Source organism: Mandrillus leucophaeus, unplaced genomic scaffold, assembly GCF_000951045.1.
Source record: "Mandrillus leucophaeus isolate KB7577 unplaced genomic scaffold, Mleu.le_1.0 Scaffold49, whole genome shotgun sequence".
Taxonomy (NCBI): Eukaryota; Metazoa; Chordata; class Mammalia; order Primates; family Cercopithecidae; genus Mandrillus; species Mandrillus leucophaeus.
Window position 1 is genome coordinate 2,630,781 of NW_012105253.1, and position 27,793 is coordinate 2,658,573.

At 47.3% G+C, this 27,793-nt stretch overlaps 1 protein-coding gene across 1 annotated transcript in view; it reads left to right on the plus strand.

Annotated features, from left to right (window-relative positions):
- HIPK2 (homeodomain interacting protein kinase 2) overlaps nt 1-27,793 on the plus strand; it is a 159,459-nt gene that overhangs the window by 77,895 nt on the left and 53,771 nt on the right. The window contains exons 2-6 of the mRNA XM_011995461.1: nt 10,015-10,138; nt 10,456-10,575; nt 12,694-12,780; nt 15,209-15,393; nt 21,710-21,872. Of these exons, the coding sequence (XP_011850851.1) occupies nt 10,015-10,138; nt 10,456-10,575; nt 12,694-12,780; nt 15,209-15,393; nt 21,710-21,872 (679 nt within the window). The remainder of the gene's footprint in view (nt 1-10,014; nt 10,139-10,455; nt 10,576-12,693; nt 12,781-15,208; nt 15,394-21,709; nt 21,873-27,793) is intronic.

Here is a 27,793-nt window from a genome sequence, read left to right on the forward strand (position 1 = left end):
GTATTTCCCTACACAAGGAAGAAGCAAGAGGATTGTGGATAGGGAGTTTTATTCCATTTTTTTTTTTTTTTCGAGACAGAGTCTGGCCCTGTCACCCAGGCTGGAGTACAGTGGCTCAATCTCAGCCCACTGCAACCTCCACCTCCCGGGTTCAAGCAATTCTTCTGCCTCAGCCTCCCAAGTAGCTGGGACTACAGGTGCGTGCCACCACGCCTGGCTAATTTTTGTATTTTTAGTAGAGACAGGATTTCACCATGTTGACCAGGCTGGTGTTGAACTCCTGACCTCGGGCAATCCACCCACCTCGGCCTCCCAAAGTGCTGGGATTACAGGTGTGAGCCACCAAGCCCGGCCAGGGAGTTTTATTTCTAAAGCTAGGTGGTAGGTACTTCATTGTTGGTTATATTAATCTTTTCACCTTTTTATGTAAATAAATGAAACAGTTGTTTATACGCTTTAATATATTTCAACGGAGTATTCCATATCAGAAAGAAAGTGGCTTTAAAAAATGAGGAAGCTGGGTGCAGTGGCTCACACCCATGATCCCAGCACTTTGGGAGGCTGAGGCGGGAGGATTGCTTGAGCTCAAGAGCTCAAGAACAGCCAGGACAACATGGTGAAATCCTGTCTCTACCATAAAATAAAAAGATTAGCTGGGTGTGGTAGTGCGTGCCTGTGGTCCCAGCTACTCAGGAGGCTGAGGAGGGAGGACTGCTTGAGCCCAGGAAGTTGCAGTGAACCAAGATCGTGCCACTGCACTCCAGCCTGGACAACAGAGCGAGACCCTATCTCAAAAAGGAAAAAATAATAATAATAATAAGGAAGAGGGATGATCTGTTTATTTCATTGTTTTCACATGGACTTAGACGTATTATAGACAAGTGGTTTAGTATTGTTCGGCTGCCTACTCTATGCCAGGCCTATGCAAGGTGCCCCCATGATGCTCTGTTTCACCTAATCTTCATACCCGTACCCAGAAGTAGGTACACAGCCAGTACCTGACAGGGCTGGGATTCGACCCCGTGAACACTGGGTTCCCAAGTGTGGGCCACAACCTCTTGACTTCCACAGCCTCTACACCTCCACTGGAGGCCATTCCCCTGCAGGGTCACATGATCTGGACGTGACCTGGGAATGCTTCTCAGTGTGTGCAGTCAAGAGAGTGAATGGAGCTAAATTATCAAAACTTCCATATTGATGGTGTCCAAAATGACAGTTGTTTTTCCTCTTTCTATAGAAAGATAGAATTTTCAGCGTCTTGCTATGAGAACGTTGGAAAGAAATTATCCCCCTCTTTCTTAGGTGCAGATTTTGTCTGACACTTCATGTGTGTTTAAAGTATTTTTGATGTCCCAAAATAGTAATGAGGCGATTCTTTAAGATGGTTCCGTGGGGTGGAGCTGTAGCAGGGAAGGTGAGGAACAGCAAATGAGAGATCAGTTATAACAGAACCTGGAGATGCCCACTCACAGCATTCAGGAACCAGCAGCCCTACCTGCCTGAACCCGAACCAAGAACAGAAACAGCCCCCATGGAAGCAACTGAAATGTGATGATCAACCCAAAAAACCATGTAAACTCTGAAACAGAAAGGCCAAGATGTCTGCCTCTCACATAGGAGGTACTGACAAGGTGGCATTGCCAGCTCCGGGGAAAACTGGCAACTGCTGGGGGTGTGCACTTGGCGTAGATTCATTCCTTCTACAAATGTGTATGGAGCACCTGCATGCCCAGGCTGCATGCTGGACACTGGAGATAGAGCAGCGACATGGGGGTCGGGGGACTTGCGCTGCTCTGTGTGTGGTGGCCACCCCTGCCTGGCCACTTACTAAGGCTCAGCTCAGACTCCTCCTGGGAAGCCCATCCTGCTTTCGCTCTCCTCCAGTTTCCCCCATCTTTGTGTACTGTGTACACACTTCACACACTGTATGTCAGATGTCACTATGCTGCTACCTTGGTTAGACAGTGAACTCCTGGAAGAGCCACGGGGTCTGGTTTACTTTTTGATCTTTAGCACCCAGCACAGTACCTGGCCCAGAGGAAACACTTAGTAAATGGTGGTTGAATATTCTAATAAGTGAGTGAAGACAGCTTGAAACAGATTCTGGCTCAGAATGACCATCAGTAAGAATGAGCTTCCCTGAAGATTAAGCATGCTTTAGCAACCATCCAACATGCTTCAAGTGGCTAGATGAAAAGAAACATTTTACGGCCTGGCACAGTGGCTCACACCTGTAATCCCAGCACTTCGGGAGGACGAGGCAGGGGGATCACGAGGTCAGGAGATCGAGACCATCCTGGCTAACACGGTGAAACCCCGTCTCTACTAAAAAAAAAAAAATACAAAAAAATTAGCTGGGCATGGTGGCGGGCGCCTGTAGTCCCAGCTACTCAGGAGGCTGAGGCAGGAGAATGGTGTGAACCCGGGAGGCAGAGCTTGCAATGAGCCGAGATCGCGCCACTGCACTCCAGCCTGGGTGACAGAGCGAGACTCTGTCTCAAAAAAAAAAGAAGAAAAGAAACATTTTAGACTTGACTTTGAACTTCTAGTACCTCAGAGCCTTATAGACTAGCAGAGGAGGGGGACAAGGCCTCTGCAAGATCAGATCACAGCAAAATGGTCTGAAGTCCCCAAAGATTCCCAGGGGCCAGATGGGGAACTACCTCCCTTACCTGAGGGTTTATGGGCTGGGTGTTGAGCAGCTGTTTATGAAACAGCTTCTGTGTGCCAAGCTGAGGATCAAGGACAAGTAAGACGCAGACCCTGCCCTCCAGGAGGTATAGTAGAGGCAGATATGCAAACGTATTTATGTGTCAAAAATGACAATTATTTACTCTCTTTCCCCAGAACAAGAATGTTTAGTGGCTTGCTTTGGGAATGTTGGAAAGGAATGAGTCGTCTTTCTTAGGTGCAGATTTTGTCTGACACTTCATATATATGTTTATTTTTGATGTCCCAAAATAGCGATGAGGAATTTCTTTAAGATGGTTCTGTGGGGCCAGTGGGTGCTCAGTTAGTATTTATTGGACCAGTCTGGTCTGAGTATGTCACTGATCTTTGTATCCTTATCACCTGGTAGAGCCAGCACAGAGACAGTGGGCAGTGTCTGTTTGAATAAGGAAGAATGGAAGGGGGCAGGGAGGGGGGCAGGCTGTATCCGAAATATGTCTCATGAGTACAGAGAAAAGGCGGCACCCTTAGGGATGGGAGAGGGATCCAGAGGGGATCGGAAAAGGTTGAAACCAAAGGCAAGAGAGCAGCAGGTGGCTGTGGTGAGGCCCAGGAGGAAGAGCACGCGATTTAGCATGTTGCAGTGGGACTGCGCGGGATAAAAAGGCTTCAACAGAAGAGCTAAGATAGAGGCTCTAGAGGGCATAATGACAATGGCCATAAAATAAAAGGTTTGGACTAAATCCCTGAGGTCCCAAGTCCTAACCCTGCATGACCCAGGTGCCACTTCCACCCCTCCTGCTCCTCCTGTCATTTTTACTATAATTCTTTCGTTGGCCACCTACAAGTAGTTGTCCTCGGCACTCTTGCTGTCCGTCCTGGACAGGTGAGTGTGAGCCGGGATGCTCGTGCCGCTCTCTGGGCCTCAGCTTCTCCTCTTCCTTGGGCTAAATCCTGCCCCCTCATGCCCAGCCTTGATTGCTGCATAACGATTCAGCCCTTCTACTCTCTTTTGTCTGTACTGCCTTAGAACTTTGTCTTGATCCATATTTTAACACTTTTTTATATTTAGTAAAGGTTTATTTGATCAACAGATGCTTGATGAGTGGCTACCGAATGCCTGTGCTGCCCTCATAGACCTGGTCAGGGAAGACAGACAGTGAGCAGGTTAAGAAAGTGCTGTGAAGTGGCATTTATGGCACCCTATATGAAGACTAACTGGTGTCAAGGGAGGCCTGTCTGTAGTGTGACAGTTGAGCTAAGATTTGAGGGATGAGAAGGAGGCAGCCATGTGACAGCCAGCAGGGAAAGCATTTAAGGCAGAAGCAACAGCATCCCATGAAGACTCTAGCTCCAAAGGAGCCCCGGGTACTCTTGGAAATAGAAAGGAAACTGACGGGCCTGCAACATACTGAGCTAGGAGAGTGGTTGGCAGGGACAGTGGCGAGGTGGGCAGGGTCCCAGTCGTGGAGGCCCCATGGCCATGGAGGGGTTTAGATTTCATTCCAAGTCCAGTGGGGAGCCCCTGAAGGCTTAAGCAAGGGGGAGTGCCATCTGTTCCCTGTGGCTGCCATGGAGGAAGTGGGCAGGAGGAAGGGAGAGACAAGTGGAAAGGCTGTGGTGGAAGCCCCAGGTAATGCAGGGGTGACCAGCTCCACTGCTGCGGCAGGGGGGATGGAGAATCAGGGGCTGACTTGAGACTTTGGAGCTGGCCATGTTAGTGGATAGATGGTGGGGATGAAGAAATCAAACATCTTTCCTGGATTTCTGCCTAAGCAGCTGGAGGGTGGTGATTCCATTTCATAAAATGAGGAGGACAGTGGAAGGAATATGTTTAGAGAGGGGGATCAGAGAAGAGTTCCCTTCTGGACTTGTGGAATTGGAGATGACTATGAGACATTCCAGAGGCAATACCAGGCTTCCAGAATGTAAATCTAGAGCCAGAAGAATTCCAAGATGGAGACAAACCTGGAAATACCAATGGAATTTAAACCTGTGGAGTGAGTAAGATGACTGAGTCAGTTTCCTAGGGCTGCTGAAATAGGTACCACAAAATACTGGCTTAAAACAAAAGACATCCAAAATCAAGGTGTCAGCAGGGCCATGCTCCCTCTGAAGGCTCCAGGGTTAGAGCCTGCCTTGTCTCTTCCCTCCTCAGGTGGTTCCAGGTGTTCCTTGGCTTGTGGCCGCATCACTCCAGTCTCTTCTTCACTTTTCACACGACCATCTTGCTGCTGTGTCAGTCTCTATGTCCAGATTTCCCTCTTATATGGATGTGAGTCACACTGGATTAGGGCCCACCTACTCCAGTATGACCTCATCTTAGCTAATTATATCTGCAACAACTCCATTCCTAAATAAAGTCACATGCTGAGGTGCCAGGAATTAGGAGTTCAACATAACTTTTGGGGGGACACAGTTCAACCCATAACAGTTATCTAGGGCAAGGGTAGAAGGAGAGAAGAGGCGGGCTTAGGACTTGGCCAACACACAGCAGTTGGGTAGAAGAGGGCGAGTCTACAAAGGAAATGGGCAAGCCACAAGCAGAGAGGTGGGACAGATATGGGGAGCAAGCGATGCCATGAAAACCAAGAATAAGTGTTTCAGGGCAGGAAGGAATGATCACCCGCATGAAAGAAATGCAGCTCCCAGTCACAAAGCTAAGAAGTTGATCAACGGATGTGACAGCATGGAGATCACAGCTGATCTCAGCAAGTGCAGCGCATCAGTGATGCAGAGTGTCCAACTCCAGTTAGAGGAGGCTGAGCAAATGCTGTGAGGTGAAGAGGTGGGAACCGCAGGGGGAGATGACTCTCCAGAGAGTGGGCCTTGAAGGGGAGCCGAGAACTAGGGCAACAGCTGCTGGGAGACGAAGGGATTAGGAAAGGTTTGTGTTTGGGGCTTTTGTTTTGTTTTTTGTGTTCTGTTTTGTTCTTGTGTTCTGCTTTGTTTTCTAACGTGGGAGCCGCTAGAGCATGTGGTGTACTGTGTCGGCTCAATTTTTATGTCTGTGTGTTTCTGTGACACACATTTTGTATTCGACTTGAGTTGTCCTGTGTGCTTTGATGTGGCTTTCCCAGCATCGGAGGCCTGCGTGGACAGTACTGTCTCCCAGCCACCTAGCCAGATGTCTGGGTATTTGTTCTTTATGGTCGCAGCAGGAACATTCTGCAGCATGTATCATGGTACCGTGAATGGCTGCCATTTCATTTTCTTGGTGGACTACAAGCAATTTTCACAGGCCCCGTTCATGTCATGTCAGTCGTCAAAGTCTGTCTGGTATTTCCTGCTAAAGAACATCACTAAAGTGCCTTTGTGTGGCCGTTTTAGTTGTTGCAGTCTGCCTTGTTCATCACTGGGGAATAGAAACTGGAAAACAAGGTTTCCATGGATTAGGAACAGCCTTCCGGGCCATGAGAACCATGTAACTAACCTGATAGGAAGGGCAGGCATGTAGTCGAGTTCAGAGAAGTCCCCCGGGGCCAGACTGGCCTTTTCCTAAGACTTGAGTGTCAAACATCCAAACCTACAGACTGGAGTGTCAAGCATCCAAACGTCAGGCTGCAAGAGGGCAGGGGCCAGCTGAGGGATCAGGTGACAAGAATCGGGGGACAGAGATGAGAATGTGCTTGATCCTTGAGCAAGCAGTCCAGGCCAAAACTCTCCTCCCACGAAGAGGCCTAGATCCATGTGAGAGGAGGCAGGAGGCCACCCCTGACTCTAGAACAGGGAGGGCAGAAAGAAACAGGTTCTGACACCATAATACTTTTTTTGACAGTGTTCTTTTCAGATATTCCCTTCTTTTCTGGCCTGGTGTAGTGGCTCCTGCCTGTAATCCCAGCACTTTAGGAGGCTGAGGCAGGTGGATCACTTGAGATCAGGAGTTTGAGTCCAGCCTGGCCAACATGGTGAAACCCCATCTCTACTAAAAATAAAATTAGCCAGGCCTGGTGGTGGGCGCCTGGAATCCCCGCTACCTGGAAGGCTGAGGCACAAGAATCGCTTGAACCCAGGAGGCACAGGTTGCAGTGAACCAAGATCATGCCACTGCACTCCAACCTGGGCAACAGAGAGAGACTCTGTCTCAATTTAAAAAAAAAAAAAACACACACACACAGATAATCCCTTCTTTTCTAAGGGATGTGATTTTTTAAATAAACTGAAATGATCTCTAAAGGCACTGCTAGAGGCAATCTGGCAGTAATCTTACCAGTTACACACAATGGTGAGTGAACCTGGGGGCCCTGGTGAATGGCCAACACTGACACGGGTGGCCTAGGCAGGTGGCGGGCTCGTGACCACATGGAAGATGAGGTTGCTGCAGGGACATGTCGTGCCACCACAGGCATCCCCAGCTCATCAGTGCCTGTGGGTAAGAGTGGCCCCTGACGCTACATGCATGGTCCAGTGTGGGGACCAAAGGAGACAAAGGCCAAAGACAGGGTGAAGTGCCAGGCAGAACACTGGCAGCTGAAGATGCCCAGCAGCAAGGGATGGGGACAACGGAAGGCTCATTAAATAGCACCAAGGCAACTTGCTCCACCCCCCAGCGGTCACTCCTCCTGCTGCCCAGACCAGCAACTGTGGCTGGCACTCTAGAAGCACCTAGTAGCCAGTACCCAGTCTCCAGTTCTGAGGAAAGGAATAAACTCCTCTTTTTTTTGAGACAGGGTCTTGCCCTGTTACCAGGCTGGAGTGCAGTGGTGCAAATCATGGCTTATGGCACCTGCAAACTCCTAGGCTCAAGCGATCCTCCCACTTCAGTCTCCTGAGTAGCTGGGACCACAGGTGTGCACCTCCGTGCCTGGCTAACTTTTTTTTTTTCTTTTCACAACAGACTCTCACTTTGTTACCCAGGCTGGAGTGCAGTGGTGCCATCCCAGCTCACTGCAGCCTCTGCCTCCTGAGTTCAAGCGATTCTCATGCCTCAGCCTCCTGAATAGCTGGGATTACAGGCGTGCGCCACCACACCCAGCTAATGTTTGTATTTTTAGTAGAGATAGGGTTTCACCATATTGGCCAGGCTGGTCTTGAACTCCTGACCTCAAATGATCCTCCCACCTTGGCCTCCCAAAGGGCTGGGATTATAGGCCCAAGCCACTGCACCTAGCTATTTTTTTTTTTTTTTTTTTAGAAACAGGGTCTCACTGTGTTGCCCAGGCTGGTCTGAAACTCCTGGACTCAAGTGATCCTCCCATCTCACCCTCCCAAAGTGCTAGGATTCCAGGCATGAGCCACCACCCCTGGCCAAACTCCATTTTACATGTGAAAAATCGAAACTTTGTAATAAGACATTTTTGGGTTTTGTTTGTTTTGTTCTTTTCAATACTATTATATGAAGAAAAAAGATTATCAATGAGAATAAATTTGAAGGGGGAAGAGGAGATGCTTTTTCAGTAGAGAAAAATTCAGCTAGAAGATCCAAGACCAGTGGGGGTGTTTCTGATTGCCCCCTTCCTCTCCACTCTTATGCTAGGTGGGTGAAAGGTAACCGAGAAAGGGCTCCCCAGCTCCCTTCACTCCCACTCCAGGCTGCAGAAAGGGTGGGAAAGTAGCCTCTTCTAGTGTCGCTTAGTCACGTGGAAAATTTATAGAGAAGACAAAAGTCAGGCTAATGCATTTCATTATCAGTAGAATGCCTTGAGCCACTTTGTTTTGTTTTGTTTTGTTTTGTTTTGTTTTTAAGACAAGGTCTATCTCTGTCGCCCAGGCTGGAGTACAGTGGTGCAATCTCAGCTCACTGCAAACTCTGCCTCCCGGGTCCAAGCAATCCTCCCACCTCAGCCTCCCAGGTACCTGACTATAGGCACACACCACCACACCCTGCTAATTTGGGTTTTTTTGTTTGTTTGTTTTTGGTAGAGACAGGGTTTTACCATGTTGCCCAGGCTGCTCTTGAACTCCTGGGTTCAAGCAGTCCACCTGTCTCGGCCTCCCAAAGTGCTGGGATTACAGGCATGAGCCACCGCGCCTGGCCTTGAGACATATGTTTAAAAAAACATAGGCTGTGTTCATATCTCAAACTTTGAGGCTGGTTTTGTCCAAAACATACCCCTACCTAATCATGACCGATTCTTAGAAAAGAAGATGTAGCTGGGTGGTCTCTTTGGTGTTGATTACCAACTCCCTGTGAAATGTTCTCTTGGGGTTTAGGTGATTTCCTTGAAGGGACATTCAGGAACACGTTGTTCATGGAGTTTATGCTGGAATCCTGGTTGATACAAAACTCTGTATTGATGAATGGAGTTCTGTAATTGTAATATTAGGTAACTTTTAAGAAGATTAGCTTTTTAGAAGTTAATAAAAAAAAAAGCAATGTTTCCTTTAAAAAGTGTGATGTAGGCCAGGTGCGGTGGCTTAAGCCTGTAATCCCAGCACTTTGGGAGGCCGAGACAGGCGGATCACGAGGTCAGGAGATCAAGACCATCCTGGCTAACATGGTGAAACCCCGTCTCTACTAAAAAGTACAAAAAAAAACTAGCCAGGCGAGGTGGCGGGCACCTGTAGTCCTGGCTACTCGGGAGGCTGAGGCAGGAGAATGGCATAAACCCAGGAGACGGAGCTTTCAGTGAGCTGAGATCCGGCCACTGCACTCCAGCCTGGGCAACAGAGCAAGACTCCGTCTCAAAAAAAAAAAAGAAAGTGTGATGTAAATTCTTAAGAAAGGATAATTGACATGAACAGATATTGGATTTAATCCCATTATTTTAGGAGGGGGGCAGCTTGCTTTATATATTCCTGAAAATAGAATACCTTGAGTTGGGTGTGATTGTGCATTCCTGTAGACCCAGCTACTCAGGAGGCTGAGGCAGAAGGATTGTTTGAGTTCAGAAGTTCAAGACTATAGGAGCTATGATCATGCCTGTGAATAGCCACTGCACTCCAGCCTAGGCAACATAGTGAGCTCCCATCTCTAGAGAGACAGAAGAAAATAGAAGACCTGCATTTCAGAATTGCTTTGTAAAAACCAGGCATTCTCTGATGATTAGTTTCCCAGACTTTCAGCTACAAAAGATAACTTAAGAATATCTCTAAACTGGTTGTTAGCTCATCTGATTGGCATATGAAAGTACTGAAGTCAGTAGGTGTGGTTCCCTGTAGGTGTGTTCTAAAGACAGACTTATCCTTCATCTCAGCCAACCTTCTAAGTGGGTCCTCCACGAATGGAGGGGACCAAGCCAAAGAATGGAAGGATCACTGTAGCACAGCGCCTCTCCTGAGAGCCACGGGCCCTTCAGAGGAGGATTCAGTAATGGCACCCCAGGTTTGAAAGATAGTATTCATATAGAAACAGCTGCCTGCATTTCCAACTTGCTAATGGTTTCTTCCATTCTTCATTTTCAGGGCCCCTGAGATCATCCTTGGTTTACCATTTTGTGAGGCAATTGACATGTGGTCCCTGGGCTGTGTGATTGCAGAACTGTTCCTGGGCTGGCCGTTATATCCAGGAGCTTCAGAGTATGATCAGGTGGGTCCAGATGACACAGATATTCACAAGACCTCATTCTTCATCTGGAAAATAGCCTGGATTAGCACTGCATTGATTACATGACAAAGGGGCGGGACTGTGGAATGTCACGTTGTCTCCCAAACCTTGCTTCCCTTAACCTTGCTATTTTTTCTTTACTCCTTTCTCTTTTCCCTTTTTCTTTTTTCTCTTTTTTGTTAACTTCTTTCCCTACAAAAATTGTCATTTTCATTTTTCTCAAAGCCAGCAGAGCCATTAGTGTACCATATGTATAGTGACAGGAAAAGCCCTGACCTCATTCTTATCTTTTCTTGCAGATTCGGTATATTTCACAAACACAGGGTTTGCCTGCTGAATATTTATTAAGCGCAGGGACAAAGACAACTAGGTTTTTCAACCGTGACACGGACTCACCATATCCTTTGTGGAGACTGAAGGTAGGAAGAGCATCCCCTCCACTCCTCACGGTGGCCCGGCGCTTAGGGAAGAGGGCCGTAGACTCATTAGTGGGGAGCTTTTGATTCAGTCAGCAAAATGAGGGCGTTGGGGTGCTGTTGTTAATACACGGTGTGACTGAATCTGAATGCTCAGAAGCCCCTCTTTCTCTTGGCCTATCACCGCCTGTGAGAGTCCCACATTATGATTGCTGAACTCCCAGGATTTAATCCGATAAGCCTTGATGACTGTCTGATTTGTGCTAGGGAGAGAAACAAACCCCACTCTGCCCTTGAGAGCTGGCAGTTCCAGCGGGAGACGGGACCATGTGCCACAAGCTCCCGCCCCTCTGTAATAAGGGCCCTGTTCCTGGTCAAGAATGGGTGTGGGTGCCAAGGGGAAGGAGCATTTAGTTCTGCCTGCAGCAGAGGGGAAAGGAGGAGCGTTTGAACTGGGCACTGAAGAATGAAGAGGGAGTGCAGTGGCTCACGCCTGTAATCCCAGCACTTTGGGAGGCTGAGGCCGGCAGATCACTTGAGGTCATGAATTCGAGACCAGCCTGGCCAACATGGTGAAACTCCATCTCTACTAAAAGTATAAAAATTAGCTGGGCATGGTAGCATGCGCCTGTAATCCCAGCTACTTGGGAGGCTGAGGCATGTGAATCGCTTGTACCTGGGAGACGGAGGTTGCAGTGAACTGAGATTGTGCCACTGCACTCCAGCCTGGGCGACAGAGTGAGACTGTGTCTCAAAAAAAAGACAAGGAACAATGAAGCGGGTTTGCCCAGTAGAGAAGTGCAGGGTGGCGGCTGGGGTGGTGGGGGTTAGGGAGAGGGATTCCAGGCAAAGGAGGCTGCCTGATGAACCCATGGGAACGTCCTGAGGCCCAGGGAGGCGTCTGGTTCACTCTAGTGACCATAAACCTGAAACTCCAGGGCAGGGGCTTCACTGTAACAGAAACATAGTTTGCTTTCGCTTTGATCTGTGCCTAGCAATTAAAATCGAAGTATGTTCCTGGTAAAAATAAAATAATAAAGTCTTAAATATGTTTCATTTTAGGTATTTCTTTTTGTGCAGCAGGGTGGGGGGATGTTTGTTTTGTTGTTGTTTTGGTTTTTGTTTTTTTTTTTTTAATGGAAACTGCAGCCAAATTCTAATATGGTTTAAAGATAATATATATCCACTAGTGACAAAAGACTGAGAAAAGAGATTTGGGAACTGAGCAAGCACTCAGGCTAATGATGGGAGGCCTGGCATTTAGCAACTGTGAGGGTGAGTGTCCAGTAAAAAGAGTCCTCCAGTGGAGGAGGGTGAGGCTGGAGTTCGCTGCTGGGTTTTATTGAAGAGCCTCAGTCCCACATGTCCAGCTGTTCCCAGGACTTAAGCCGCTCCAGGTGTGCTGTCCTTGAGTGAGATTTTAAGGATTAATTACCTCTGGATTACCTCATGGAAGAATCCAAAAACCCATAATAATTGGAAACAGCAGTTTCCCCAGCTATTTGGGGAATGTATGTCTGTGTCTCAGCCACCAATAGAGGGCCAGCCCAACCACAGACTCTGGGACCAGCTGCCACCTATTGGCCATGTGACCACGGCAAGTGCCTTGGGTTCTCTCTTCCTGTTTCCCCATCTGGAAAATGGGGATAGTAATTGTGCTACCTAATGTGGTTGTCAAAACTATTAAATGAATAAATGTGCTTTAGAACAATGTCTGGCACGTAGCAAGAGCTATGTGCATAAGGGTTTATTAAATAAAATTGGAAAATGCATGGAAAAGTCCTTTGCTTTTCCACAATGGAATCTTGTCTTATTCCTTAGACTCAGAGAAGGCTGTAAGCTGATCAAGGATATAGCATACCTTGATCAGCTTGTGGTATGGAGCAAGACTGCTCCTTACCTGACTGACAGCCGGCCCCTGACACATGTGCATGGGAAGGAGGAGGGATGGGTTGGTGTGGATGAAGAGAGAAAGGAATTGCAGTGCAGGCCACTGAAGAATCAAAATCTCTTCTGAAAGGTGGGAAAGAGACCCTCTGTGAGACACAGGAATTCCAGGCTTGAGTCCCAGTGGTGAGGAGCTAAGTCACATTACCAATTGGCTTTTGCCTCTCTTGGCAGACACCAGATGACCATGAAGCAGAGACAGGGATTAAGTCAAAAGAAGCAAGAAAATACATTTTCAACTGTTTAGATGATATGGCCCAGGTAAGCTTCATGGGTGAGTATGAAATGTGAGCCCTTTAAAACCAAGGGCAGCAAGACTTCTGCAATAGTAATATAAGATAGTGGGTTGAAATCCACATTATTCAACTGCAGTGGTTGACCTTGACCTCAAACAGTTACAGCCAACCTTAATAAGAATACCATTTGGTGTGTAAAACATTTTTAAAACGTCATACCAGCTCCATAAAAATCATTCCAGTTGGCCGGGCATGGTGGCTCATGCCTGTAATCCCAGCACTTTGGGAGGCTGAAGTGGGTGGATGACCTTAGGTCAGGAGTTCGAGACCAGCCTGGCCAACATGGCGAAACCCCGTCTCTACTAAAAATACAAAAATCAGCTGGGCATGGTGGTGAGTGCCTGCAATCTCAGCTACTTGGGAGTATGAGGCAGAAGAATCACTTGAACCCAGGAGGCAGTGAGCTGAGATCACGCCACTGCACTCCAGCCTGGGCAACAAGATCAAAACTCTGTCTCAAAAAAAAAAAAAAAAAAAAATCATTCCAATTTATTGGTTCCCACTTGTAATACAGTACTGGCCAATCTTCCTGATGTTATCGTGAGAAGAATTCCAGCCCATTAGTACCCATGGATTTAATGCTCATGATTGAGTGTCTATGTTTCCTGGGGCAGCTGTTAGAAGGTACCATGAACTGGATGGCTTAAGACAACAGATTTTCACTCCCCAACAGTTCTGGAGGCCAGAAATTGGAAGTTGGGCTTCAGCAGGCCTATGTTCACTGTAAAGGCCATTGGGGAAGAGCATCCATGTCTGTCTCCCAGCTTCTGGCAGCTCTGGCAATCCTCAGCATTCTTTGACTTGTAGCTACATCCCTCTAATCTCTGCTTCCTTCTTCACATGGCTTTTATCCTGTGTCTTCTCTGTGCTTCTGTGTCCACATCTCCCTTGCCTTGTCACTGGGCCCACCATAATCGAGTATGACCTCATCTTAATTTGATTACCTCTGCAAAGACCCTATTTCCAAATAAGGTCACATTCACACCTACTGGGGACTGGGACTTTAATATACTTTTAGGGGGATACAATTCAATCTGCTACACAGTCTCAGCTCACTGGCAGGGACCACAGGCTCTCACCTTTGTGCCCCAGAGAAAATTCTAGAACTTCAGCTATTTTTAGTGTGAAAACTAGTCTGAAACCAGGACAATCCAAAGTGAATTTTCTCTTTAAAGCAATGAGAAACAAAGCCATACACCATTCTCAGCAAACTATCGCAAGAACAGAAAACCAAACACCGCATGTTCTCACTCATAGGTGGGAATTGAACAATGAGATCACTTGGACACAGGAAGGGGAACATCACACACCGGGTCCTATTGTGGGGAGCGGGGAGGGGGGAGGGAGAGCATTAGGAGATATACCTAATGTAAATGACGAGTTAATGGGTGCAGCACACCAATATGGCCCATGTATACATATGTAACAAACCTGCACATTGTGCACATGTACCCTGGAACTTAAAGTATAATAATAATTTTTAAAAAAAAAAGCCATACACCAGTAAACACTTAGCACCCCTCTTACTGTAGATGAGTATAACCAAAAATCATGATTCTGAGTAAAGTGTGCTTGTCAGTTGATTAGTAACTTAGATTGTCTGAGAAAACTGAAATTGGTTTTTACACCATGTCCTGGAAAATATACAAATCACCACAAAACAAGCCTTTTAAAGGCGATTGTAGTGTAGACTCACCCTTGGAAGAAAAATCCTGTGTTCAGATATCCTGCCTGTCTTGGCCAGAGGTGACTCCACTGAACACAGGGACTAAAATAATTCTGGCCCTAACTGGGGGAGCCATGAGAAGGATGATATGCTGTAGGTGGAGGAGGGGCACACTCGGCCCTTCCACTTCCCTCTAAAGGTTAAATACATACATACATAGACTTTTTTGCATCTTCTTTCTACTGCTTGGCTGTGATTCTGTTTTAAAAATTGTGGCAAACACACAGCATAAAATGTATCATCTTAGCCTTTGTTAAGGGTACAGTTCGATAGTATTAACACTCCCATTGTTATGCAGCCAGTCTGCAGGACTCTTTTCATCTTGTGGTTATTTTTAATGAGGAGTGATGAAAGCTTCATTTCAACTTAACTGATGAAAGCAGGAGCAGTTTACATCCTGTCATTCAGCTATATTTACAGGTCCCAGCAGCGGCCCTCTCCCCTTCCTGGGGCACAGCCCCTCTCTGCCTTTCCTGCAGAGAGAAAAGCCACATCCTGTGGGCAATGACAACATGTGGGTGGTGCCTCCCATGGGGCAGAGTTCCTGGGAACTGAGAAAGGGGGCTTGAGAGATCAGGAGGAAGTTGCAGGGCAAAAAATAAGGGGAGCCAGGAGAGGGGAGGCACGCTGGGGTCGTCCTTGGTAACCTGTCCTTACTTGCATCCAGGTGAACATGACAACAGATTTGGAAGGGAGCGACATGTTGGTGGAAAAGGCTGACCGGCGAGAGTTCATTGACCTGTTGAAGAAGATGCTGACCATTGATGCTGACAAGAGAATCACTCCAATCGAAACCCTGAACCATCCCTTTGTCACCATGACACACTTACTGGATTTTCCCCACAGCACACAGTAGGTGTCCTGTTTGATACTTCATACCAGGGATCAGCAAACTTTAAAGGCCCAGACACTACATATTTTAGGTTTTGCGGCCATAAGGTCTCGGTAACAGCTACTCTGCTGTCACTGTAGCTGAAAGCAGCCACAGATGCAATACATAAACAGATGAGTGAGGCTGCATTCTAATAAAACATTTATGAAAGTGGGCAGGGCCGGGCATGGTGGCTCACGCCTGTAATCCCAGCACTTTGGGAGGCCAAGGCAGCTGGATCACCTGAGGTCAGGAGTTTGACACCGGCCTGGCCAACATGGTGAAACCCTGTCTCTACTAAAGATACAAAAATTAGCTGGGTATGGTGGGACGCATCTGTAATCCCAGCTATTTGGGAGGCTGAGGCAGGAGAATCACTTCAACCCAGGAGGTGGAGGTTGCAGTGAGCCGAGATTGCACCATTGCACATCAGCCTGGGTGACAGAGCAAGACTTCGTCTTAAAAAAAAAAAAAAGAGGCCGGGCACGGTGGCTCATGCCTGTAATCCCAGCACTTTGGGAGGCTGAGGCAGGCAGACCACAAGGTCAGGAGATTAAGACCATCCTGGCTAACATGGTGAAACCCTGTCTCTACTAAAAATACAAAAAATTAGCTGGGCATGGTGGCGGGCGCCTGTAGTCCCAGCTACTCTGGAGGCTGACGCAGGAGAATGGTGTGAACCCGGGAGGCGGAGCTTGCAGTGAGCCAAGATCGCTCCACTGCACTCCAGCCTGGGTGACAGAGCGAGACTCCCTCTCAAAAAAGAAAGAAAGAAAGTGGGCAGTGGCTGGATTGGGTCCCCGGCCTGCAGTTGGCTTCACACTGAAAAGGAAGGAAGAGGAGAGCACAGAGCTGGATGAGCCTGACTCTGGGTATCTGTGCAGGAAGAGAGGTGCCCGAAATGGTAGTCTTTGTAGAGCAAAACCAGTCTCAGGGCCAAAGGTTGCTCCCAGAACCATCCCAGAGTGGACCCAGTCTAGTTTGGGTTTGGATTTGTTCATTCATTTCTTCAGTGTGCTGTGTGCTGGGGTACAGTGGTGAGCAGAGCAGACGGCCCTGCCCACTGGAGCTTGCAATCCACAGGAGACAATGGTATAAAACAAGTGATGCCCAAATCAGCAGGCTGCTCCCAGGACAAGTATCAGGTGTGATGAGAGCATACCACAGGGGAGCATCATTTTGGGGCAGACCAGGAAGACTCCCAGGAAGTGGCCTGTGAAGGATAAGGAAGAGGATGGGCATGAGCAGGCAGGGCATTGCCTGTGTGGACAGGACACTCCCCCATGGGCAGGACCATGCACCCATCCCAGAAGGCAGTAGGTGAGACAGTGAGGCACCCAGTCAGCCAGGGCAGGCCGTACATGTTAAGGTTTTTAATCTTGATCCAAAAAGCAATGGGAACTCATTAAATGATTCTTAAGCAAGGGAATAGCTGGTTAGATCTGTGCTGAGCAAAGATCTGTCTGCTGCCACACAAGTGAAATGAGTCTGGCAAAAAAAAGTCCATTGGGTTTAACAATTCGCAAGTTGTCAGTAACGCAGTGGCAGCCATTCAGTGGAGTGGTAAAAGCAGAAACCAGTTTAGCAGGTTGAAAGACCAAATGAGAGGTGAAGAAATAGCAACCTTTCATGAAGTGAGGCTATGCAAAAGAAGAAATAGAGGGGTGACTGGGGAGGGGTCAGGGGGATTGTTTTTTAGACAGGGTTCAGAGCACAGGGATGGGTTAGTGTCACTGGAAGGATGGATGGAGGAGGGGCGTGTGGACGCAGCGTATGTGCTGGTCTAGTGGAGAAAAGTTGAGGGAGTCCTGTCAGACAGCTTCTGCTTCTCAGAAGTAGGCAATGAGGTTATCTGTTGAGAACAAGGTGGAGGGTGGTTTAAGAAGGGTAGAACATTTAAGTAGCTGGAGCAGAAGGTGGCAGAGCAAACTGACCAGAGAAATACGGTGGAATTGTTGAGCCGTGAGGTTGGACATGAATCGTTTATAGTGTAACTGATCTCCCCAGGTGAAGGCATAGAGAAGACAGATCAGTCTCCTGATCTGGGTTTGTCCAGGTGGAAGTTTTGCCAGGCTGATAAGAGAAGAAGACAGATTGACAAGGAAGCTGATGAGGCTAGCCAGACAGTAACTATAATCCAGAATGATGGCTATTGGAGGCTTTGCCCAAAGGGAAAGGAAGTGAAGATGGGAGGGGATCCAAGTAAACGCGGTGTTCTAGTCAATGCAGAGAAGGGTTATCATAGTCATAGTGGAATGAGCCAGATGGAGGAAGAATGTGGCTGGGAAACAGGATGCTTGAACTTAACAGTTTCTGGAGGTGGAGCAATTTCAGGTGTGACGGTCTAGGGAATGAGTTGCTGTACTGGGTTGAGGACAAGAGTCACTGGATATGAGAAGCAAGCAGGAAGCTAGCGTGTTTGACAAGGAACCTGTGACTTCTGAAGCCTTCCTGGCGAGGCAGGGAATGGCTTGGAGTGGAAGATCCAGCCAGTGGCAAAGGCCTCAGTGAACGAAGGGGAGAGGAAAGGAAGTCATGGCCGGGCGCAGTGGCTCACGCCTGTAATCCCAGCACTTTGGCAAGCCAAGGAGGGCGGATCACCTGAGGTCAGGAACTTGAGACCAGCCTGGACAACATGGTAAAACCCCGTCTCTACTAAAAATACAAAAATTAGCCAGGCGTGGTGGGGAGCACCTGTAATTACAACTACTTCGGAGGGTGAAGCACAAGAATCGTTTGAACCCAGGAGGCGGAGGTTACAGTGAGCTGAGATAGCGCCACTGCACTCCAGCCTGGGAGACAGAGCGAGACTCCGTCAAAAAAAAAAAAAAAAAGGAAGCCATTGGTGGATGGGAAGCTAATGGAGGGTCTCACTTCAGCCTCTCAACCCTGAGGTACTTGGGATGTGAAAGAATAAATAAACACATCCTACATCTGCAAGGAAAAGGGGTGTCCTCGAGAAGAACAGATTCTGTAAGGATCAGCAGGGGAAGGGAATCCTGTGAGAAGAGCCTAGAGATGTGAGAATTGTGCGTGTCATGGCGGGCTGTTTCCAGAGTCAGAGAGGGCTGGGTCTCAAGGCTGGACCCGCCCCTTCCTGGGCTATAGGAAGTGAGTGGGTGGCACCACCACGGATAGTGCTGCCTCCATTTCAGTTTTGTGTCTTACTCACCGATGCAAGTCAAATGGCATTGCAAGAACCAGATAGTGCCTCTTTAATGTAAAAGGATGCTTGAAACAGCTAAACTCCCATACAGAGAAGGAATCTGGACCCATCCCTCCCCTACTTTTGTTAGGGGATTTGTCCTGTTTCTTTTTTTTTTTTTTTTTTTTTTTTTTGAGGTCAAGTCTCACTCTGTTGCACAGGCTGGAGTGCAGCAGTACGATCTCTGCTCACTGAGTCACTGCAGCCTCCACCTCACAGGTTCAAGTGATTCTCCTGCCTCAGCCTCCCAAGTAGCTGGGACGAGAGGCACACACTACCACGCCCGACTAATTTTTGTATTTTTAATAGAGACAGGGTTTCACCATGTTGGCCAAGCTGGTCTTGAGCTCCTGACCTCAGGTAATCCACCCGCCTCGGCTCCCCGGAGTGCTGCGATTACAGGCGTGAGCCACTGCACCTGGCCTGGATTTGTCCTGTTTCCAAGTGCCCTAGGGGTCAGCCACAGAGCTGTCCGTCTGTACCCCAAGAAAGGCAAACTTGGCAATTTACTGGATAGGGCTCCCATGAGTTCTGTCTTTTGATATCAGGGGTAAAATGGGATGACTGAGAAACAGCTATGGATAGGAGACTGAGGGTGGGGGTACCCTCTACAGAGGTCCTGTTAGTCGTCTGCACCAAAACAGTCAGATAGCCACCGCCATAAAGCCTGGGGCTTTGATGACCTCAGAGTCCATCCACCTCTGGGTTCTGTAAGGAAGCATCAGTAGAGTGTTTCACGGCTTGGTCACATGGAGTCGGTGAGCATCAGCAACCAATTCAGAACTTTGTCTGGGACCCAAGAGGGGCACTGGCAAGTTAGAACTCAGAAATGAGCCTAAGAAGGAAAGGTGGGTCTCTGAACACACCTAGGCTTGCCTGAAAGTAGGCCTGGTCCCTAAAGTTCTCTAGAACTTGCTGGGAAGACCTTGAAGAACTCCAGGGCAAGGATAAACCTCCAGGCCCATGCTGCTGTAGCGCCCCCACCCTGGGAGCTGAGCCACAGCTACTGGATTACTAGGTGAAAGAGACCCCACTCCTTTCTCCATACCAGGATTCCAGTGCACAATTTTTTTAAAACCAATTTTCTTATAAACCTAAAGTGAAAGCACTTGCCCTTTCGTAAAACCCAAAACTTGAAATATTTCAGTTAGAAAATTCTGAAGGAGTATGAAAATTTTGTGTTGAATTGTCACGAAACCATCAAATGCTTTAAACCCATTCCAAAAAGAATACAAAATACATTGGTTTTATGCTACAGCCTCCACGCGCAAGACCTTGGTGCATAGTAGGAGCTGAAAACACACTGTCAGTAACAGCATTATTAGGAGTATTTTTAGCTATGGGATATCGTGCAATATGTTTTCTTTTCTCTCCAGCATCATCAGTTGGTAAATGGTTATGTCGTGTGCATGACGCGGGCAGTGTAAGTGGTCAGAATCTTAGAAAGAAGTAGGACTCTCTAAGTCGCGTCTCAGTCAGTTGTTTGAAACTTGGAATGCATTTTTCACAGCAAGGATGTTTGGGAATAGCCCACAGACACCTGCTTAGCCCCAAAGAGAGCATACTCACAGAGTGCTGAAGTAATACATGTTTGTAATCCTAAAATAGTAGAAAACTTTTATTTTACTTTTATATTCAGTTATTACATTTTTTATAAGTAAAATAGACATTTTGAATTGAAAATTAAATGGGATTTTTTTCTTTTTCTTTTTCTTTTTTTGAGACAGGGTCTTGCCCTGTCACCCAGACTGGAATATAGTGGCATAATCATGGCTCACTGTAGCCTCGACCTTGCAGGCTCAAGTGATTCTCCAACCTCAGCCTTCTAAGTAGCTGGGATCATGAGCATGTGCCACCACACCCAGCTAATTTTTATGGTTTTTTTAATAGAGAATGGGGTCTCCCTATGTTGTCCAAGCTGGTTTTGAGCCCTTGAACTTCTCCAACCTTGACCTCCCAAAGTGCTGGGATTAAGGCAAGAGCTACCCCACACAGACTAAAAGGGATTTTATTATCTTGAATATTAGCATTTGAGGAAAAGTAAGTTTAACTACAAGAAATGAATGAGAAGCGCTGTATAAATTCTGAAGGACACTTTTTGGTCAATTTTCAAGAATTTGGGTGATTGAGGCCACTTGTGGCTTTCCTTTTCCTTGATGCTGGTTTCAGCACCACTTTTATACTTTACTTTTGTAGTTGGGGTTTTGTTTTGATACACAGATGCAATGGGGGAAGAAAAGGAGAAAATTTATATTTCATGTAACTGGACAAGACTTAGACAAGAAAATGAAGGCTGAAGTTGGTGAAACAGTGCGTATGTGTATATGCGAAAGTAGCCAGTGATTACCTATCCTCAGGAAACTCCCTACCTCCCTAAGCTTCAGCCTTACTCGTAAAGTAGGGACGAGAATCATGTCTCTGTCTTATTGATGTCGCTGGACGGAGTGAGAAGTTGCAGAGTATTATTATTAGGACACTAATAAATGTTAACCACTATTATTAATTGTTAGTATTATTACTGTTTCCATTATCTACCTGCACAACTCCTGTGGGAGAAAGCATGGCAATAGGGTCACCATACTGGGTTGGAGAGTTCTTTGGCCGTCCCCTAGGTGGTGCTGGTGACCCAGGGTAGCTGAAGAAGGTGAGCACAAGGGTTGTGTTTGGGAAAGGTGGAGGCGGGTTATAACGGGTTGTAAGTGACTACTTAATGTTCCCATTCAGAGAGCTTATGCCTTGGTTTATGGGCCAGAAAGCAGGCTGAGAGTTGAGAATGAGCAGTGACGCTGCAGGTGGATGTGAGTGAGCATGCAGTGTGAGCAGACAGTTTTGTTGTGATATGTAGAACCTACATGGAGAAAGGGTAGCAGGGCATTGGAGGAAATTCATCTAAATAACCGTGCCTGTTGCAAATGCACAGACTTTGCACAAGCAATCCAAGAAACTTAGACCTAAAGTTTAGTCTCCCTGCTTGTCCTGTTTCCTGAATTAACCCTTCTCTCCTTTTCTTTCTCTGTTTTCTCCCCTTCATCCCATGTTACCCTCTTCCCCTCCCCAATGTCTCTATATGCCTCTGCCTTTTGCATGAACAGCGTCAAATCATGTTTCCAGAACATGGAGATCTGCAAGCGTCGGGTGAATATGTATGACACAGTGAACCAGAGCAAAACCCCTTTCATCACGCACGTGGCCCCCAGCACGTCCACCAACCTGACCATGACCTTTAACAACCAGCTGACCACTGTCCACAACCAGGTAAGTGGGGAGCAGAGGGGAAAGAGGCGGGGCTGCACGGTGTGAGCCTCAGAAGTTGTATTTTCCATCATACCTAGTCAGGAGACCAAATTCCTGCTGTCATATTCAACAACTGAACCAAGTATTTGCAGCCAAGGTTATTTCCTTTGAGGGACCCAGGCACATTTTGTGTTGACTACGGGCCCCATTGACAGGTCCCAGAAAGGACTGGTGAGGGGCATTCTCTCTGAGAGGGTTCCCCTTACTGCTTTCCTCTGACCTGATGTGAGAATAGGGGGAAGGGGGTGCTATGATCTTTTTATGCCTGATATCTGCCTCATAAAGAATTCCAAAACTGGCCAGGCACAGTGGCTCATGCCTATAATCCCAGCACTTTGGGAGTCAGGGTAGGAGGATCACTTAAAGCCAGGAAGTTCAAGACTAGCCTGGGCAACACAGTGAGACCCCGTCTCTACAAAAAATACAAAAAGTAGCTAGGTGTGGTGGTGCATGCCTATAGTCTCAGCTACTCAGGAGGCAGAGGTAGGATAATTGACTTGAGCCCAGGACTTCAGGGCTGCAGTGAACTATGATTATGTCATTGCATTGCAGCCTAGGGGACAGAGTGAGACCCCGTCTCAGAAAACAGAGAAAAAGATCATGGAAACATGGATTTAATCTAAAAAAAAAAAAAAAAATTCTAGAACTGGGAAGGACTCAGGGAATCACCCAGTTCAGGCCCTTCCCCTCATCCACACATGGCTGGATCTGCCTGATCTCCTTTTGGGACAGATAAAACCTGTCCTTTCTCCGAGTCATGGAGAAAATCAGTTCATCAGCCTGTCACCAGAATCCAGCAGCTGGAACTAAATGGGATCAGGAAGCTAAGGTTTTCTTCCCACAGATTTCCAGGAAATTGGCAGAACGAGCAGCTAACATGCTGCTTGAAACCTGGATGACACCCAGGCAATATTTGTTGAATGGATAATCTCCAAGTCCGAGCTGAGACTGCCTCTAGTGTCTAAGAAACTGTAACTCCTACTCCCATGTTTCAATCTTCCTAGTTCCCCCAAAGAAGGGTCCCCAGATTTTTGGTCTTAATGTCAATCTGGAATGACAAGACTTCTGTGTGGATGTGTGTGTACCTGAAATGTGAATACCTTATGTCCATTCTTTTTAAAAGGTCCCTCCTGTCACTGAAGAGTCAGTGCCACCTGCATTTCAGCCCCTTCCCTTCTCACCCTTTTTCCCTAGGCCATCCTTGTGGCACATTGCCCTGCTCAGGCCTAGCTTTTCTTCCCAGCCTGCCATCTCCCTTTGCCCAAATTCTAGGAGAGGCCACCTGGAATCTGCTGCCCCCTGGGGGCCGTTTGCATTCTTGAAGCTCTCCTTAGGGTGAAAGAGCTGTTGGGGGTCCGAAAACAAACCTTGCCAAGCCCTAAGGCTAAAGCATCCATAGCCAGACCTGTGAGCTTCTTGACAAAAATCAGCATGGTTTTTTTCATTACCTCCTTGAAGATATTTGTTTTTCCCACCAGCCCTCATGAGACACCTGATCTTAACTCCCTAACCCCAAACTACCTGTCCCCATCTGCCATCTGCCCCATCAGGTATCAAAGGCGTCTGAGAAATAGGAGGAAGGAGCACCCCTCTAATGCAGGCGTCATGTCAGGTGGAGTCTCCCCAGCAGGCTGTCCTTCCCATGGATATCTTTCTGCTGGGCTGGAGAACTGTGGTCCCTGACCAGACGGGGGGGCCACCGCCATCTTGCTGGTCATATGACAGCCGGCAATCCACTCCAAAGAGTGTCACAAAGGCTCTGCAAAACTAAAAGGGTTTCTCATCAAAAGGCAGTTGTCAAATAAGAACACCCCTTTTCTCCACAGCACTGAGACCATCCAGATCTGGCTTGGGACTGGGGTAAAGTAGAAGCAGCTGGTAACTTAGTGTAATGGTTGGGCCAGAGTTGTGGGTAAGGGAAAATGACATCCCACAAAAGCAAAGGGTCCAAGAACAGGATTTCCATTCTCCTGCATTGCATTCTACTCCCTACTTTTGAATACATCAGAAAAAAAAATTACTCAGGACACACCTAGCCTTAAGTTCTAAGGCATGCTTTCCCTCCACTGATAATGTTGTTAATAAATAACATCATTACTAATAGCTAACATTTATTATGTGCCAGGCTCTACTAAGCGCACCATAACTCTTAATCCTCCCAGCAACGTTGTGAGATAGGTTTTATTATTATCATTTCCATTTTAGAGGAGGAAACTGAGGCACAGAGTGATTAATTCTCTTACCCAAGGCCCTTCCTTGTTCATGAGAGATGATCTTGGGCTTTACACCAGCTATCTGACTTCAGAGTCTGGACTCTTAAAATATACATACACAGCAGCATAAGTAAGCCTCAAGTAAGTCTTATGAAGGTCCCCAAATGCCTTTCCTAGATGATGTCTGCTCTTTAAATCCAAAAAGACTTCTTTTGTTCATTGCTGGTTCTAGTAGCTTGCTTTCTACATGAGCTCCTTGGAGCTGTTTGCCCATTTAGATATTTAGAAGCAATAAAATATATGCATAGTTTTCTGTTAGAAGTTGAAGGACGTTAAACTACTTAAAGAATTTCTTGCTGCCTTTAACATATATCCAGTAGACTAACCAAAGAACCATTTCCCAAATGATCATGAATCTACAATCCTTTATTTCTCAAGGAAGCTGGGTCAATAATTCATAACCCCTTATGTCTCAGGGCAGCTGACTTCCTCTGCTTTCTAAAACTTTCAGGTTACCCAGTTGGTAACATATTGAATAATAAGTCTTCTCTCAGCTATTCCTTGTTTATCATGTGTGTCAGCCACTTCTCTAATATTTCCGTGGAATTCTATTATTTGGACCTAGTCTTCTACCAAGAATTTGAATTTGGGTTTATAGACCAAGCTCAAACCCCTTCTTTCTGGAACCATTTGGAACATCTACTAAAACTGCTTCCAGGAATCACTTCTTTCATTTTTGGAAAACCTGTGTCATCAGTAAACTTGCTTTTTCACCAGGCACAGTGGTGCACACCTGTAATCCTAGCTATTTGGAAGGCTGAAGTGGGAGGACCACTTGAGTCAGGAGTTCAAGTCCAGCCAGGGCAACATAGCAAGACCCCGGTCTCTAATTTTTTTTAACTTGCTTTTTCTTGTTATTACTATTTGTCAGCTGCAAGAGCTCTTCCCAGTTCTCTGTGTGCTCCTCTCTGGCAATGATAGGCTAGTTACCTTTCTGAGAGCTACAGGAAGATATACAGAAGTAGAAAACTTTTTGTTGCCCTCACATGGGCTTCTTCAACTGGTCCTTAAGCAGGATTAGAAACTGGGGGAAAACCTTATGCATGTCTGATGGTCACACTGGAGACTGTGCCATTTGTCCTTGAGTCTACAAAGAATGGGAAGATTCAGCCGCTCAAGGAGCTTATGGTCTCCATGGTGAGACAGGCTGAAGCAAAAAGAAAAAGCATTCTTGAAACTCTCCTTAGGGTGAAGGAGCTGTTGGGAGTCTGAAAACAAACCCTGCCCAGCCCTAAAGCTATCCATAGCCAGACCTGTAAGCTTCATTAATCAAAATGTAGAATAGCATGCACTAGGGGCCAGGTAGACGAACAGATTATGTGTTACAGAATCGAAAGGAAGGAGAGCCCACTGCAGGCTGGGGGAAAACACCACTAAGACACAGCCCCTCCCTCCCAGGAGACTTTAGGCTGGAAAGACCAACTGTACTGTAAGGCAGATTGTGACAGGAGCTGGGCTAGAAGGCTATATTGTACTGTGTGATAGCCAAGGAAGGAGCAATTTATTTCCATTAATGGTGTCCGAAAGGCTTTCACAATGGGGCATATGGGACCCAGGCTAGGCCTTAAAGCACAGAGGCTTGGAGAGAATGCTGTGGGTCAGAGAACTTGTCTGAGGGGAAAGGCCTGTGCTCACAGTATGCTTGGAAAACAATAAGTAAACTAATCTTGGTGTCAGAAGAGTGAGGGGCAGAGGGAAATAAGTCTAGAAGGTAAGGTTGGCCAAACCAGGGAAAACAGGGCATGCCAGACCAAGGCGCATACCATGTTCATCAAGCCGTAATTGGGACTTTGGAGCAGGGGTGCTGACATGCACAAAGGTGTCTTTTGGAAAGCATGATCTAGCCTCTGTGCTCAAGAAGGCCGGAAGGGAAGTAGAGACCAGAACATTTCTAGTCAGGGCCTTACAGGTCCCAGGCGCCAGGAAGTCGCAACTGAAGAGTCAGTGGGTTCCAGGGACATCAGGAAGGAAGCAGCAGGAGCAGTGGCTGGCAAGAAGGTAGAACCACCGAGCACAAGTTTGGGAACCTAGAGGATACAGGTCCCTGGACCCCCAACAGGGACACCCACAGGGGCTAAGGGCTGGGGGAATCTAGATATGAGCAGACCACGGGGAATGTGGAGGGTTGAGGGGGAAGAAGCCTCCGGAAGAGATCGTGATATGGAGAAAACAGGAAATACAAGTCATGTCATCTGACAAAACACAGACACTGATGTGCACATATGTGCACACATGTCCCAAGCAGACTATGCAATGCTGCAAAAGCACACCCACTTTAAAACATGTGGCTTTGGCCGGGCGCGGTGACTCACACCTATAATCCTAGCACTTTGGGAGGCCGAGGCGGGTGGATCACGAGGTCAGGAGATCAAGACCATGGTGAAACCCCGTCTCTACTAAAAATACAAAAAATTTGCTGGGCGCGGTGGCGGGTGCCTGTAGTCCCAGCTACTCGGGAGGCTGAGGCAGGAGAATGGCGTGAACCCGGGAGGCGGAGCTTGCAGTGAGCCGAGATCGCGCCACTGCACTCCAGCCTGGGCTACAGAGCAAGACTCCGTCTCAAAAAAAAAAAAAAGTGGCTTAAAATCAGACATCTGTGCCACTCAATTTCATGATTATTTTCAAACAAATCAATTTGCTTTGCAATGAAATTTAGCACAAAATCTTTCTAAGTATAGAAAACATATGTAAAATAAGACTTTGTCCTTTTTATCAAATGTGACACACATACACACCCTACTTGAAAGTCTATTTGTGTCCAAGATATCTTCATGGTTTCTGCCTCCATATTCCCTGGTCCTTGCAACTTCTAGAGGCAAAACCTCTTGTAGACAGTGCTGAACGTGAAACCACTGGTAACCTGCACTTACTTTGCTAAAGGATCAGTATGAAGGCTAAGATGGGGGAAACGGGAGAATTCCAAAGTTAGAATTTGTTTTCCTTCGACAGCCTCATTTTGCATGCAAGTTCAGTCTCAAGTGATGTCTGTTTCTGAAGGAGAAAGGCGAGAGGACATAATGTCAGTGGCTTGTGTTTGTCAAAGCCACCTCCATTTCAGTTATCTGAACTCACCAGCATCTTTTCTGTCTGCCAGGCTTCATCACTGCATACCAGCATGAATGCATGGGATTCAGACACAAAGCCCAGGCTCAGCATGTCCCTCTCCCTCTCTGCATATGTCTCCTGCACTTCTCTTAGCAGTAACCTGCTTTGCAGCCATCTAAGGACATCTATAAACAGTACTGCCCGTAGACCTGAGCCCGTCCTCGGCCCTGCTCTCCGCCTGTTGCATGTGCTTCTGTGCCAAGCTCTGGGTACCTGAGAGCATAGTTCTTTAGGGCCTGCAAGAGCCTCCCCCTGGATTTGTCCTCCCACATGTGGACTGCACCCACCAGGCCCGAGGGGAGTGTGAGCAGAGCTTGAACGTGCAGGCTGGCAGGTCCAGGCACTCAAAGCCCATCGTGTTGTGGGATGGAATGGGGCTCGGCAGAGAGAAGGAGGGCAAGGTCCAGCGCGCTCCCCGTCACCATGCGCCAGCACAGAACCCAAGGAATCCCAGAGTCCTCAACTCACGCCTGGTCTTCCGGGTGATTGAGAAGGTGTTTTTGT